Raw genomic sequence first — 13,452 nt, forward strand, 5'->3', positions numbered from 1 at the left:
CCATCCCCATCCTGTTGTGAAGGTATTTGAAGCGCTTCAAGGTGATGAAAATCAAGGTTCTGCGGAGCTGGTGTAGGCAGATCCTGAAGGGCCTCCACTTCCTCCACACAAGGGCCCCTCCCATCATCCACAGGGACCTGAAGTGTGATAACATCTTCATCACGGGCCCCACCGGCTCTGTCAAAATAGGAGACCTGGGACTGGCCACGCTGAAGAGGGCCTCTTTTGCCAAGAGTGTCATAGGTAAGAGCCCAATACCACTTGCTGCCTTCTACTACAGCCTGCTGTACTCTCCTTTCCACTCCAACAGGGGATGTCCTGTGCTAGGGTGTTCTATTGTGGTTGAACAGGAGGTTGTCATGAGGTGGGTGGGTGGGTGGTTAAGGTTGCTAGGGTTTGCTTTCTGAACTTTTCTTTTTGTTTTACTTTTTTTTTACTGACGATGTGGTTGGAAAACAGACCACAATGTTTCATCTCTCTATTCAAACCACAGCTCAAGTGGAGCCCATGTCATGGGGAGACCCTAAAACTGTTGACACGTTCATGACAGCGAGTACACCAGGACTGATTTACTCAGTGATCCTATTCAATTCATTCTCTTTTTCCTCCACAAAGTGAAAGTTCACTGTGTCAGGCTCCTACTGAGAGTAAGTAGCGCCTCTAATCTCTCCGTCTCTCTGTGAAATATGAATCTCAGTCCACCTGTCATGCCTTAACTGCCAGGCTAGTCTTACCAGGGCTACAGGTATGGCCTCTGGTTCTCTGTTTGCTCTCAGACTGGTCTTTGCTCTGTGGTTTGGAAATATGTGGTCTGTTTGCCAGTGATGCCAATAACTTTTGCCGTTTGTCTCTCTCTTCTTTTGAAGGGTTTTTCCCCCCACAGGTTTTTGTCTGTGTTTGTCTGTCTTAAAAAATAGGAAGCACAGAAAAATAATATCTGCTTCTTTGTCTGTCTGGAAAGCCCCTCCCCCTTTCCTCTTTTCCGTTATCAGCCTTTTTTTTCTTTTTTTTTTTTCTTTTCTTTCACATTCTTGGGTATGTTTTCTAACGGTAGGCTCTAGCCTCAGCTGTGTCCCATTCTGCAGTAAAGGAATTAATAGGGTACTGCTGTCAGTGAGTATGCGCTGTTATGGGCCTGGTAAGTGTGCGAGTGCACTGTGACACACATCTTCCAAACTCTGATTTTCAAATGACCATTCGTTTTTCTGTGTAAGACCACCAGAGGATTAAAAACAAAGTATTTGCCATTTGAGTTAGACTGGTGTCCAGACCACTGTAACTAGCTATGGGATAAGCTTCTCTCAGCCCTTGCCATAACACCTTTCTCCCTAGGTGTCTGACAGGTAAGTCAGACTACTCACAAGTAGGTTTGTATGAAACAGGATGTATTTTTGTGTTCAGCTGTGAAGGGTAAGTTATTTCCATGGCTAGTCTTTCCATTTTTCCCCTGCTCTTTGAGGCCCCTGACCATTGGCGTTCCAGTTAACTCACTAACGTCATTATGATTGGTATAGCGGGTTGTGATTGGTGTGTCTTAACACCAGTTTGCCCCCTCCCCTCCAGTGTGTTCTGTACACCAGCCGTCTCTTATACCACTAATAGCAGGTGTCCCCTCCCCAGATAACCAGGTCTTACACAGAGAAACCTGTGCCAGTCTCACTACAGTCTAACTGAGCCTGCCTTTCCCTTTCCTCTTTTTTTTTTGTTTTTTTTCCTTCTCTCCTCCCCTCTGTCTTTCTCTACTCGCAGGTTCTGCTACTCCGGATAATACAACAGCGGACGAGTCACTCCTCCTCCTCTTCCTCTTGGTTAGAGGAGAAGAGGAGCATTTGGGGTGTGACACTCAGAGAGGGAGACGGACACAGAGAGACAGAGTTCTGAATGGTTGTATTTGATTTAAGGTACCCCTGAGTTCATGGCGCCTGAGATGTATGAGGAGAAGTACGACGAGTCAGTGGATGTGTATGCCTTTGGGATGTGCATGCTGGAGATGGCCACCTCAGAGTACCCATACTCCGAGTGCCAGAACGCTGCACAGATCTACCGCAGAGTCACTAGTGTAAGTCTCCCTTGCCCCCATTCTCCCAATGTTTATTTCTAACACGAAAATGAGTGGGCCAACATAATCCGCTCTACCACTTTGTGGTTTCTGCAGTGAGGATTCACCTTCTAGATCAATATTTTTCTAACTTGCAATTGCGTAATTGTTTTGACCTCACAAAGCAATAATGCAAATATGCGTATCAGCGAGCCGCACAAATGTCTGTTTCACCGACAACTTCTTTGCAAGTTGGTTCTCAACCTTTAGCAAAAACGATCAGTTCAGAAACGGGATTGGTGTGTGAAGAACTCACTCCTACCCCTTATCTCTTCCCTCGCCTCCCTCCCGGCCTGGTTCCACCCCAGTCTGCAGGTCTGTTCTGTTTCCCCTGGTGGTCTCTAGTGCGTGTGATGGGTAGGGGAGTCTGTACGGTTCAGTTATTTCCTTCTGATAAAGGAACTAGGCCTTGGCTTGGATTCAAAAGGGACACAAGCAAACTGTATGCTTTCTGGTTAGAAAGACCTGAAAGGAGAACCTATTTCTCACTAAGAAATTTTTCACACAAAATTGTTGGTGGTCATGATGTAATGTCTCCTGCCGGTTTCAGCAATATAGCTGATTAACTACACTGGAAGCTAGAATATGTTCCGTCCTGTTTGCTCCCCCTGACACAGGAGGTTACTCTTTACATGAACCAAAAACTGGTACAATTGGTAGGGGTGACATACATTTCAGGAATCGGTATACACAGGACATGCTTATTGCTATGAGACCAGATGTGCGTAACTATATCGTAACGCACATCTTACTGGGGCGCCAAATCTCTGGTCTCGCCTGCACACACGTCTCTTTTTGCTCATCACCTCCTCTTCAGTTCCATCTTTTCTCCTTCCCTGATCAACGCACATTCCTCTCAACTCTCTTAATGTTAGCCCTTTATCTCTCCACCAGTCATCTCCCTCCCAGAAGTAAACAGCCCCAGCCACACTTAGAAGTGTCACCATAACTTTCACTTGTAGTATTCTTGTTTCTCTGATGCTGGTTGTACGATACATGAGCTTAGGGTCAGGTGTTTCCGTCACAGATATTTGAGAGACAAAAATTCCCCAGGTTGTTTCCTACTGCGTCTGAGGGCCATATGTCTATTTTAAAATGTGTTATTGTAGCAGCACAGAATCGGCAATGCCCTTCAGGGGGATTTACAATTGACTACAAAAGTTTAATGCTGCTTTGAGCCACAGATCATTGTAGAAATATTGACAGTGTAATAATTTTTTGAGAGACACACACAAGTTAGTTTTGAGGTATGGAGAATCCTGGAAAAAACAAGGGAAGGACCTTTTAGTGACCTTTGGCACTTTGTTGCCAAGACAAAACTACAGGAAAGATAGTTTTGTGTGAGGCTCAGCTTTGTTAGCATTTTTGTTTTCCCAGCATGAGCATTGGCACTAGATGTCTACTGATTCTTGCAGTAATACACACATTCAATAACTTACTGTTCTCCCTCAGTTTTGTTTTTGCCCAACTTTAGTATGAACACCTGCAAAAAAAATTTAAGAATTAATTAGATAAAGAATGCACTGCAGCTGAATAGTTGTTCACTGTTCCAATAAAATGATTTCCAACCGTAAGCTTGTGCCCCACGAACCCTAACCTAGGGTAGACCAGGAAGTTAAGAGTCACGGAATCAGAATGTTGGTAGGGTGTGGGATGTGACTGGAAGGTCTGTGTGTGTCTTATAGGGGGTGAAGCCTGGCAGCTTCGACAAAGTGGCCATTCCCGAAGTGAAGGAGATCATTGAGGGATGCATCCGACAGAACAAGGATGAGAGGTCAGATTACATTCTGCTCATTTAGAATACTTATCTATAATTATTTAAGTGTCATATCCAGCTACAGATACAATGAGAATATTCACACTCATGCATCCGCCTTCTGAACGTAATACATGATTTGATATACACATTTTTTACAATATGTATATTTATTTAACTAGTCATGTCTCTCTCTCAATCCCCTCTGCCTGTCTCCCAGGTACTCTATTAAGGACCTGCTGAACCATGCCTTCTTCCAGGAGGAGACAGGGGTGCGTGTGGAGCTGGCTGAGGAGGATGACGGAGAGATGGAGGCCATCAAGCTGTGGCTGAGGATAGAGGACATCAAGAAACTGAAGGGGAAGTACAAAGACAACGAGGCCATTGAATTCTCCTTTGACCTCAGCAAGGATGTCCCGGAGGACGTGGCCCAGGAGATGGTGGGTGCCCCAATGAACCGTGTTCCAAACGGCTGTGTTGACCAGGGACATAGGGAGGAGGCTGATTTTTACAACTGTTTGTCATCTTTCCCAATAATTAAGAATCCTTGATTTTCAAACAACTTCTAGACTGAAGAGCTGTGAATGTGTTGAGTCCTAACAGTGCCCTGGTCTCCTGTCTGTCAGGTGGAGTCTGGATATGTATGTGAAGGGGACCATAAGACCATGGCCAAAGCCATCAAGGACCGGGTTTCTCTGATTAGCAGGAAGAGGGAGCAGAGGCAACAGGTGCTTTCCCACCCAATGGAGTCTTTGTTCTAAAGCCTGGGTGAATGTTAAGTTGTGCGGTATTTCAATGAAATGAATGAAACTGAGATTAACCTCTTGTAATTTATTTGAAGGTGAGAGAGGAGCAAGAGAAGAGGAGGCTCGAGGAGGAGCAGGGCCAACAACAATTGCAGCAACAACAGCAACTGCAGCCGAGCCAACCACTACCAGGGGTCCAGTCTGGTCTAGAGGCCCCACAACCAGCCCAGCCTCAGGCAGCCCCCCAGCTAGGCCAACAGGCTGCTTCCTATGTCCCAGCACAGCCCACTCAGCTGCCAGGCCAGGCCAACCTGCCGATGGCCCAATACATGCCCCCCCAGACAGCACAGGGGGGTTCCTATATACCCCAGCCTACAGGGCAGCTACCGCTCTCTGTCCCATTATCGTCCCAGGCTCCTGTGCATCCAGAGTTGGAGGCTCCAGAGCTGGACCCTCAACAGACTGAGAAAGGTCTGTTGCCTTAGTCTTTCATCTGTTTTTGCTTTCAAGGCTCTGTAGAATTGACCTTGTTTAGTCTTATCTAGCATTTATATCAACTGACCTTCTCCCATTATTTGCCCATCCTTTCAACCAATCAAATTACAGATCGAGTTCAGGTTTCTTCCATCCTTTCAGAGACCCACCCAGTTCAGCCAGTGGTGTCATATAGCTCTCTTCCCAATCAGCAACCTCAACCACAGGCCACATACCCACAGGCTCCGCCCTCTGTCCAAACCAACCAATCCCAGCAGTCCATGGTGAGTGTCCTTCCTTTGGCAAACAGTGTATTCAATGTGATCTTAATGGGACTGTTCATCCAAAAATCCTATTTCGATGAACCGCTTAGTAATTTTTTAAAACAATCCATTATTCAGCTCTGTCTCAGTCAGTAATTAGTGTTATTAGCATCGTACAAATTCATGAATGGAAACCATACGTAGAGTACCCCTATCACAAAGCTGCATTACATGCGGAAAATTACTTCAAAACACTCCAAACTAAGACAGGTGGTGTTGTTTACCTCAAAGAACATGTGTTGTATTCCTAAAAATAAAGTTTACATTTTCGCAAACTAACAATTCAGATAAATGGGTACTTCCTGTGTTTACCGGTCAGTTTTGTTCACAATTGTATCAATCCAAGTGTTTGTTAGGGAAGTGTATGCACAGTAAACCAAAATTAGTATTTGCTAGCTAGAAAGCGAGTTACCTATTCTGTCTTTCATATTCACCTCGGACAGTCAGACTTAATTTGCTTGAGAGAGAAGTGTACAGTAAATTTTTTTTTTTTTTGGAGTAGTTTTCTGCTTGCAATGCAGCTTTGCGATAAAGGTTTCCATTCATGAATTTAGACGATGCTAATTACAGACTGGGACAGAGCTGAATAATAGATTTGGATGTTTGAAAAAATGACTGTGTATTCAGGAATATCGTTTTGGCAAGTGGACTTGCCAGAAAAATATGCATTTTTGACGAACTATCCCTTTAAAGTAACAGTAACTCCTGTGTCTGTATGTACAGTGTATCATAGAATCTAAATTCACTTCTAATTCAAAGGCCTTTATTGGCATGAAAGTGGAATAGACAATAGAAAAATACTAATCCTCCTCCCTTTGTTTGTCAGGTGGTTTCTGGTGCCCAGCCTGCCGCTGTTGTTTCTGGGCCTCCCAGTTCCCAACCTGCACCTGGGGCTCCACAACAGGTACATATCACCATCGTAGCATAGACCCAGACACATGAATTAGTCTGGATCACAGGTTTCTGTGTGATGTTACCCAAGGTCCAATATGCACCTGTTGTTCAAAATAATGGAAGACCCTCTTTCTCTGCATTCTTTCTTCTGCTCTCCTTTTTTAAATCACTTTCTGCTTAGAATTTCCTTTTGTCAGCTCCTTTCTTTGGTTAGTCTCTGCTTGTCGGTCTCTCTGCTTGTCGGTCTCTTATCTCTTACTGTTTTTTTTATTATAGTACGGAGGTTACTACCACCCATCGCTCCCCACTAAGGTAGATAAAATGTCCCTTTGAAACACACACCTCTTCCCTCAGCTCTTTCTCCCATAGCCCTGTCAATATAGAGTGCTCTCCACTAATATTGGCACCCTTGGTAAATATCAAGCGTTCGCAAGGACAGAAAGTCCTCTTCCAGGCCATTTATGAACTTCTTCAGTTGCTTTTGACTTCTTAATTATTGCCCTGATAGTGGTGATGGGGATTTTCAATCGTTGAGCTATTTTCTTAAAGCCATTTGCTAATTTTTGCAGCTCAACAACCTTTTCTCACACATCATTGCTGTATTCTCTGGTCTTTCCCGTAGTGTTTAATGACTATGATTATTTGGCCTGTGTGTCAACTAATATTTATACCCCAGTGAAACAGGTAGTCATGGCTTACCACTTAAGTGTCCCTAATCACTTGTAATGAAATAGAAATTGCGACTATTTCATTACGAGTGAAAATTACTGGGAATATACTTAATTTACATCTAATTCATCAGAATTTCAGTGGCTGTCAATAACTGGCACACATGTTTTGGCAGGACCCCCCCCCCCCCCAATAATTGTTACTTTATTTTAAGATTCGATTTTGGTGAATATTTTGAATGAAAGACCAAGGGCATATATTTTATCCAGGCCATTTTGCTAACATGTACCAAGGGTGCAGTATTACTGGAGGCCGGTGTATATGTGCTGTCCTCAGTGGGAGTGTTAAATCCATACTATGAGCGCTGAACTGAAGCTTGTTGAGGCTGTTTTCTATGCTGCCAATGGTCCCTTGGGTAGGTGCCTTGGGGATATGGATGTTGGACAGAGTCTTGTTTGTCTTCTATGTAGGAATGGGAGATTGAATGTTTAGATTTTTCTAATCTTCACTGCTCCCCTTCCTTGTAGGTGCCTCCCACCTCTCAGCCTGTTCCTCCCCTGCACCTGCAGCAGCCACAGCTAGAGGGCATCAGTGCACCTCACAGCCAGAGCTCAGCACCATCACCACTCCTGCCTGCAGCCCAGCAAACACAGGTGAGACACCAACCAGCAACCCCAGCTTGCACTGCGGCTAATGCTACATCACCAAATAGCATGAATTCCATCTAATGTAGTGTCCTCATTCTTTTCCTTTTCCATTCTTTCCATCCTTTTTTATTTTCTGCTTCTTGAATAACGGTTCTGTGGCTCTGCACTTTCATTCTCTTGCATGCTGCTGCTTCTTCCTGCATGCTGTCAGTCATGGGCCAATGAACCTAGCCCTATCCTGTCTCCTCCAATCAACGCAGAGCACCTCTACTTCCTCTATCAGGCTACAAACCTATCTGTGCAGCAGGTACATCCAGGCCAGCGGGATGTGTGTTCATGTTGCTTAGTTGGTTAAGGAGCCTACAGACCCTTCCAACAGCAAGTAAACCTGTTCTCTCTGACTGTTTGTGTACACATTTCAGGCCCCTGTGAGTGTTTCTCAAGCAGGCGAGCCAACAGCAGGCCAGACAGCTGTGGGACCTCAGTCTGTGGAGGGGTAAGGCATGACAACAGCTTTACTCCTGAGCAGACATTTCTGCTATTGACTGTGTTCTATTGAAAATCCAGCTATATTTGTGTTAATTGATGTCTACACAGTGAATGCAAAAACCTGATCCATGTCCCTTCCCCCCAGTTGTCTGTCAGATGCAGCGTCTGGCCTGAGTGACGGCTGTGAGGGCGTGTCAGGAGGTAGACACGAGGGCCGGTCCATGATCAAGCGGCATCAGCGGCGCTCCGTACGCAGTCGTTCCCACCACGAGAAGACCACCAAGGCCAAGCTCAATGTTCTCAACGTATGAGTTACATGGTTACAATCTTTTTCTGATTCTTGGGAGTCTTCAATCTGGAATTTCAGGGAATCCTTGTCTACAGATGTCTGGCCTCTTACCCCATCTACAGAGGTCTGGTCGTGTTTTGATCTGCCTTTCTCTGTTTCAGATCTCTAACATGGGGGACCGGGTGGCAGAGTGCCAGCTGGAGACCCACAACAGGAAGATGGTGACCTTCAAATTTGACCTGGATGGAGATAATCCTGATGAGATTGCTGCGATCATGGTAATTAGAACAAATGACCAAGGGCTGATCCGAATTCTATTAATCTTTATCAAAAAGCTTTGTTCAAGTTCCTAAAGCTTTGTTGAGTCAAGAGTAAAGGATTTTTTAAATTTATTTCATATCTCTGTTTGTCATTTGGGAATCTGGAACAAATCGGCATGAATTGTGGGTATGAGTTTTGTTTGTCCTTTTCTCAGGTTGTGAGTGAGTTCATCCTGGAGAGCGAACGTGATTTGTTCATTGAGCAGGTTCGTGAGGTTATCGAAATGGCGGACGATAAGGGAGAGGGCCTGAAAGAAGGCTACACTCAACCGCCATTTACTCAGGTACCATGCTTGACAGCACACAGCAACACTTCCTTCACTACTGTACCTGCCAACGGACTGTTGGGAAGCCTTTAATTGACATGCTGTTGTCCTTCTCCCTACACAGATAGTGATAGATGACCCCTCACAGCAGTCTGACATGCACACTCCTCTGCCTGGTAAACAACTTGACACACAACCATTTAGTGAAAACGATTGTCTAAACATCACCTCATCCTTCTACCCTCTACCTCCGCCCAGGTGTTCTTCCCAGCGTTGCTGCCCAGGTTGTCCACTCTGCTGGTCGCAGGTTCATTGTCAGCCCCGTCCCAGAGTCCCGTCTGAGGGAACAGTTCTTTGGCCCTTGCTCTGCTAACACCTCGTTTGGGGACGAGCTGCCACCAGGTAATGAGTGGAACTCTGGGTCGTAGTGCCCCACTTCCAACCATGTTTGAGAACTCTGAAACCTGGCCTGGGGATTGTTAGTACGTTTGTGCAGCGTTTCCACTGGTGGTTTACCCAGGTACCAGGGTCACACTGGTGATTTATGTTAATGTTGGCTCCAGACTTTCCGTTTCCACGATATATTTGGTACCAAGAACTTAAGGAGGGCTCCGGTGGGGAGGGAGGAGTAAACTATCAACGTAATTTAGTTTTCCGCTTATAAAAATAAGTGCTCAGTTTGTTTACAGTACCGCATTTGAAGTTGAGTAATGTAACAAACTCCTCCAACCGGCTCCTTCTCCACTCATAACACTGCAACTGTTAGCCAATGCATTCATTTTATTTAGTTTAAGTATTTTGTCAAAACTATCTACTTTTAATAGAAGGATTTGGGAGGATTCTGAGGTAATTTTGCGTTGTTAGGTTCTGCAAGCTTACGTCTCTGTCTCAGCGCTCCGTTTTTCTATTGAGTCAAAGGTATCGTACCACATTCGGTCGTTCCAACTCTTTCCGTCTTTGCTGCCCTGTACTATTGCTTTATTTTATCAGGGATCTGTTTTTTAGATTGGATGAAAACCATTACGAGAAACCTAAAGACTAAGCAAATTATGCTACACATTGCCATTGGTATAGAACAACATGCATTTTCACACCACGTCACACGTCAATCTGCAAACCACGCCCTAAGTCCTACAGTCCGGGCCTTGGCACCCAGTGAGAGCCGGGCTGCTTGGCCATGGCCTAGTGGTCGACTGGCCCTGGCCCGTGTCAGTGGAAACTTTAGGGTAAAAAACCTGTGTTTGGCACTAGTGGAAACACAGCATTGGCTTCATGAGGATATTTGTAAGGATACAGGTTATGGAAGTGAATCTTTTTTATCTCTGTTTCAGTGAGTTTGGGTCTGTCCCTGTCAGCCCCCTCAGGCCGCCTCCAGCAGGCCTTCACTGAGATGAGGCAGATGCATGGGGAGAGACGTGCTACCATGAGCAACATAGCAGAGTCACACCCCAGCATAGTCCCCTGTCCCCAGGCTGGCATGCGCCCCTCCTCCCCTCCCTTCCTGGCTCCCCAAGACCCTACAGCCCCCACCATCTCATCCTCAACTCTACCTCCAGTCTCTGTCATCCCCTCTGGGTCCTCCTCCCTTCCCCCTTGTCAAGTTGCCACTGGGAGGGTGTCTCCAACCCCAGCCCCTGTAACCACTGATACAACCCCACATTTCCAGCCAGGCTACCAACCTGCCCCAGTTACAACCACTCCCCTGGCTGCGTCTCAAGACATCCCGGCCTCCCTGCCTCCAGCCTCTGCCCCCGTACCTCCTGTCTCTGGAGCTACACCCTGCTACTCTGAAACTGTGCCCAGCTCAGAACAGCAGTCTGCCGCTAACCCTGTTCCTATCCAGTCCTCTCAACTTATCAGTTCATCTGGACCTGGCACTCAGCCCTCCTCGTCCCAGTCTCAGCCAGTCCCTACCTCCGTCCCTTTGGCACAGGCCCTGACCCCCTTTCCACCCTCCACCCAGCCCTCCCAGCCTGTGGACTCCGATGGGGGAGAGTCCCAATCCAAGGTCCCTGGTATTGATGACATCCATGCCCTGGATAAGAAGCTACGCTCCCTCTTTAAAGACACTTCCTCCGCTGAGGCTGGCAACACGGGGACCACCTCTCCACCCACAGAAACAGTTTCCCCTCCACCTGGTGCAGCCCTGGTGCCCCCCTCCAACCTGTCCCTCACTGCAGGGGGACAGGGCACTTCAGTCACCAGTTCCGTCCCTGGACAGGATGTCACTCCAGGGGGACTCGCCCAGGCACCCTCAGAAAAGCCTGGTCAAGCCACCAGAGCACAGGTACAGTGACTGTTTTTTCCTCTACTCTTTCTGCAGTTGTTTTGTTACTTGGGTGTTTTTTACCCTCAGTTTTGTAATGATGACATGTTCCTGTTCTGCTTTGTTTTGCTGGCTCTGAGTAGGCAGGGACACCTACCTCTGAGCAACTGCCTCCATTCCCAGGACCAAACCAGGTCAGTCTTGTGGAATGTTTTTTGGGATGTGAAGTATGGTCTATTTGCAGTAATATTAATAATGTATTACTTGAACAGTGTTTGTTTTAGTGTGCTTGTTTTTTCTCAATTAGTTACATTTAGTTGTGAAAGTTAGTAGTACTGAATGTGTTCAGCGTGGTGGTTTCTGTGTGAGTTTGATACTTTGCAGGTTGGTACCACAAAACTACCTGAATTAATTGCGAATAACCTGAATTAATAGCCATTTTGCAACATTGTAGCCAATCTTTTTTTTTTTTTACTGAGTTTATCTATACTTCCTCACAGGCAAGTTACCCTTTTGTGTTCATATTTTGAGTAGGCGCCAATTTTGCTGGTCAACGCAACAAATCAAAGCCATCAGTTCTGCTGGGGATACAAAAACAAGGAATGTCCCAGAGTTATTTGTCTGTCTCTGTGTGTGAAATGATCACTTGTTTCTCACAGTCTTCCTAAATAGCAGGTGTAGGCAAGTGAAATGTTTAGGTAGGGCCCTACCCAAAGTAGAGTTAAAACAAGAAACCAGGCAAGCCTAGTTCAGCCGGATTTACGGATTTATCCTGCTATTAAAATAACGCTAATAAAGCCTTGTTTGGCCATCACTACTGTAAATAGTTTCATTTTAGGCTTCCTGTAGCTACAGAAGGTTGTAGCCAGCAAACTTTTTGTCGATTCTGAACAAATCCTATAAATAAATGTTTTTTATGAAGTTTCCCTCCACCACAAATAGTATCTATGAACTGCATGGCTTTTACCACTGGCCATTTTAACAGCTAATTATCTATTCGTGAATGACTGAGTATCTGTCAATATAGGTGACAATATACTTATAACTGACTTTTGTCATGTGAAAAGACGAGAGAATCGTGTAGGCAGTGAAGTGTTTGTCTTTCCTGAACAAAACCTTATATCCACCAGAACTGTTTTATTTTAAGCTTCCTATTACGTTGCTACATAAAGTTCCAGCTAGCTGAGTTGTTGTCTGTTCTGAACCGCAGGTGTCGTGTTGACTGCTACAGGAGTCGAACACGGGACGTGTTTTTCCGTAGCCTGCGTCTCTAACCACTATGCTATTTTACAAGGGGTAGTCAGTCAGTCAGTCAGTCAGTCACTTAGTCAGTCAGTCTGGGACTGACAGACTCAGTAAGAGACATTCACTCTACTAGACCGGCTCCACTTACACGGTCCGGCAAAAACAAAAAAGATGAGATGGTAAGACAATACTATATTTGGTTAGAGAACAATATTAAATAGAAGTAACGTGTGTCTTGTTCCTACAGCCTGTGGGAAGTCAAGACGGCCAGCTGAAGAGAGCTCCGAGTCCAGAGACCGTTCCAGTGAGCAGCGGGGCTGTCCCTCCCGCCACAGGGGTTGTAAAATTGGGACGCTTCCAGGTCTCCGTTGCATCAGATGCAGGCAACAGCAGCACTCCAGACCCTCTCAACATCGCCTCCTCTTCCTCCCTCACCCCCTCATCCTCCTCCTCTTCATCCTCCTCTTCCTCTTCCTCCCTCTCCAGTCCGGAGAATACTCTCCACCGCTCCTCCTCCCTCTCCAGAGGGGTCAGAAGAGGAAACTCTGTAGATGGTCTCTCTACTGTCCCAACACAGCCCACCACCATTGGACGTTTCCGGGTGTCCACCAGTGCCAGTCTTAGCTCCGCCTCTAAAGTGGGCCGTTTCTCAGTGACACCAGCGACAGCAAATCCTACAGACCTATCAGCATCTAGCCACTTCCATCAGAACGGCCCATCCTCTTCAACGATGTCTGATCCCCAAAATTGCAATCCCGCCATGAACAACAACTTGTTTCACAGTTACATTAGCAGCGACAACGAGGACGATTCTGGACCAGAAGATGAGGCCTTCCAGATGGAAATCAGCCGCCTTCGAGAGAAGTATGGGATCTCTTTTACAGTGAAGGATCAACTAAGCATGATTATTTGTGACTGTACTGTAAATATAGGTAAACATTGTCTATCTCTCTGTCCTACTACCCTCCAG

The 13,452-nt window shown here is 45.9% G+C and overlaps 1 protein-coding gene across 6 annotated transcripts in view; it reads left to right on the forward strand.

Moving 5' to 3' along the window:
- The window catches only part of LOC105022160 (serine/threonine-protein kinase WNK1-like), a 44,479-nt gene that overhangs the window by 22,057 nt on the left and 8,970 nt on the right, over positions 1-13,452 (forward strand). For 4 of the 6 annotated variants that reach the window (XM_010890350.5, XM_010890351.5, XM_010890349.5 and 1 more), the window contains exons 4-23: positions 23-243; positions 1,902-2,059; positions 3,784-3,872; positions 4,075-4,294; positions 4,481-4,582; positions 4,696-5,071; positions 5,207-5,358; positions 6,224-6,301; positions 6,568-6,603; positions 7,488-7,613; positions 7,819-7,914; positions 8,030-8,103; positions 8,242-8,401; positions 8,547-8,663; positions 8,861-8,989; positions 9,096-9,147; positions 9,230-9,373; positions 10,303-11,258; positions 11,381-11,431; positions 12,730-13,346. In XM_010890350.5, coding sequence (XP_010888652.2) covers positions 23-243; positions 1,902-2,059; positions 3,784-3,872; positions 4,075-4,294; positions 4,481-4,582; positions 4,696-5,071; positions 5,207-5,358; positions 6,224-6,301; positions 6,568-6,603; positions 7,488-7,613; positions 7,819-7,914; positions 8,030-8,103; positions 8,242-8,401; positions 8,547-8,663; positions 8,861-8,989; positions 9,096-9,147; positions 9,230-9,373; positions 10,303-11,258; positions 11,381-11,431; positions 12,730-13,346 — 3,954 coding nt within the window. The remainder of the gene's footprint in view (positions 1-22; positions 244-1,901; positions 2,060-3,783; positions 3,873-4,074; positions 4,295-4,480; positions 4,583-4,695; positions 5,072-5,206; positions 5,359-6,223; positions 6,302-6,567; positions 6,604-7,487; positions 7,614-7,818; positions 7,915-8,029; positions 8,104-8,241; positions 8,402-8,546; positions 8,664-8,860; positions 8,990-9,095; positions 9,148-9,229; positions 9,374-10,302; positions 11,259-11,380; positions 11,432-12,729; positions 13,347-13,452) is intronic. The other 2 variants (XM_020040292.3, XM_020040291.3) reach the window with 2 other exon arrangements.

Source organism: Esox lucius, chromosome 19 (genome assembly GCF_011004845.1).
Source record: "Esox lucius isolate fEsoLuc1 chromosome 19, fEsoLuc1.pri, whole genome shotgun sequence".
NCBI classification, from domain to species: domain Eukaryota; kingdom Metazoa; phylum Chordata; class Actinopteri; order Esociformes; family Esocidae; genus Esox; species Esox lucius.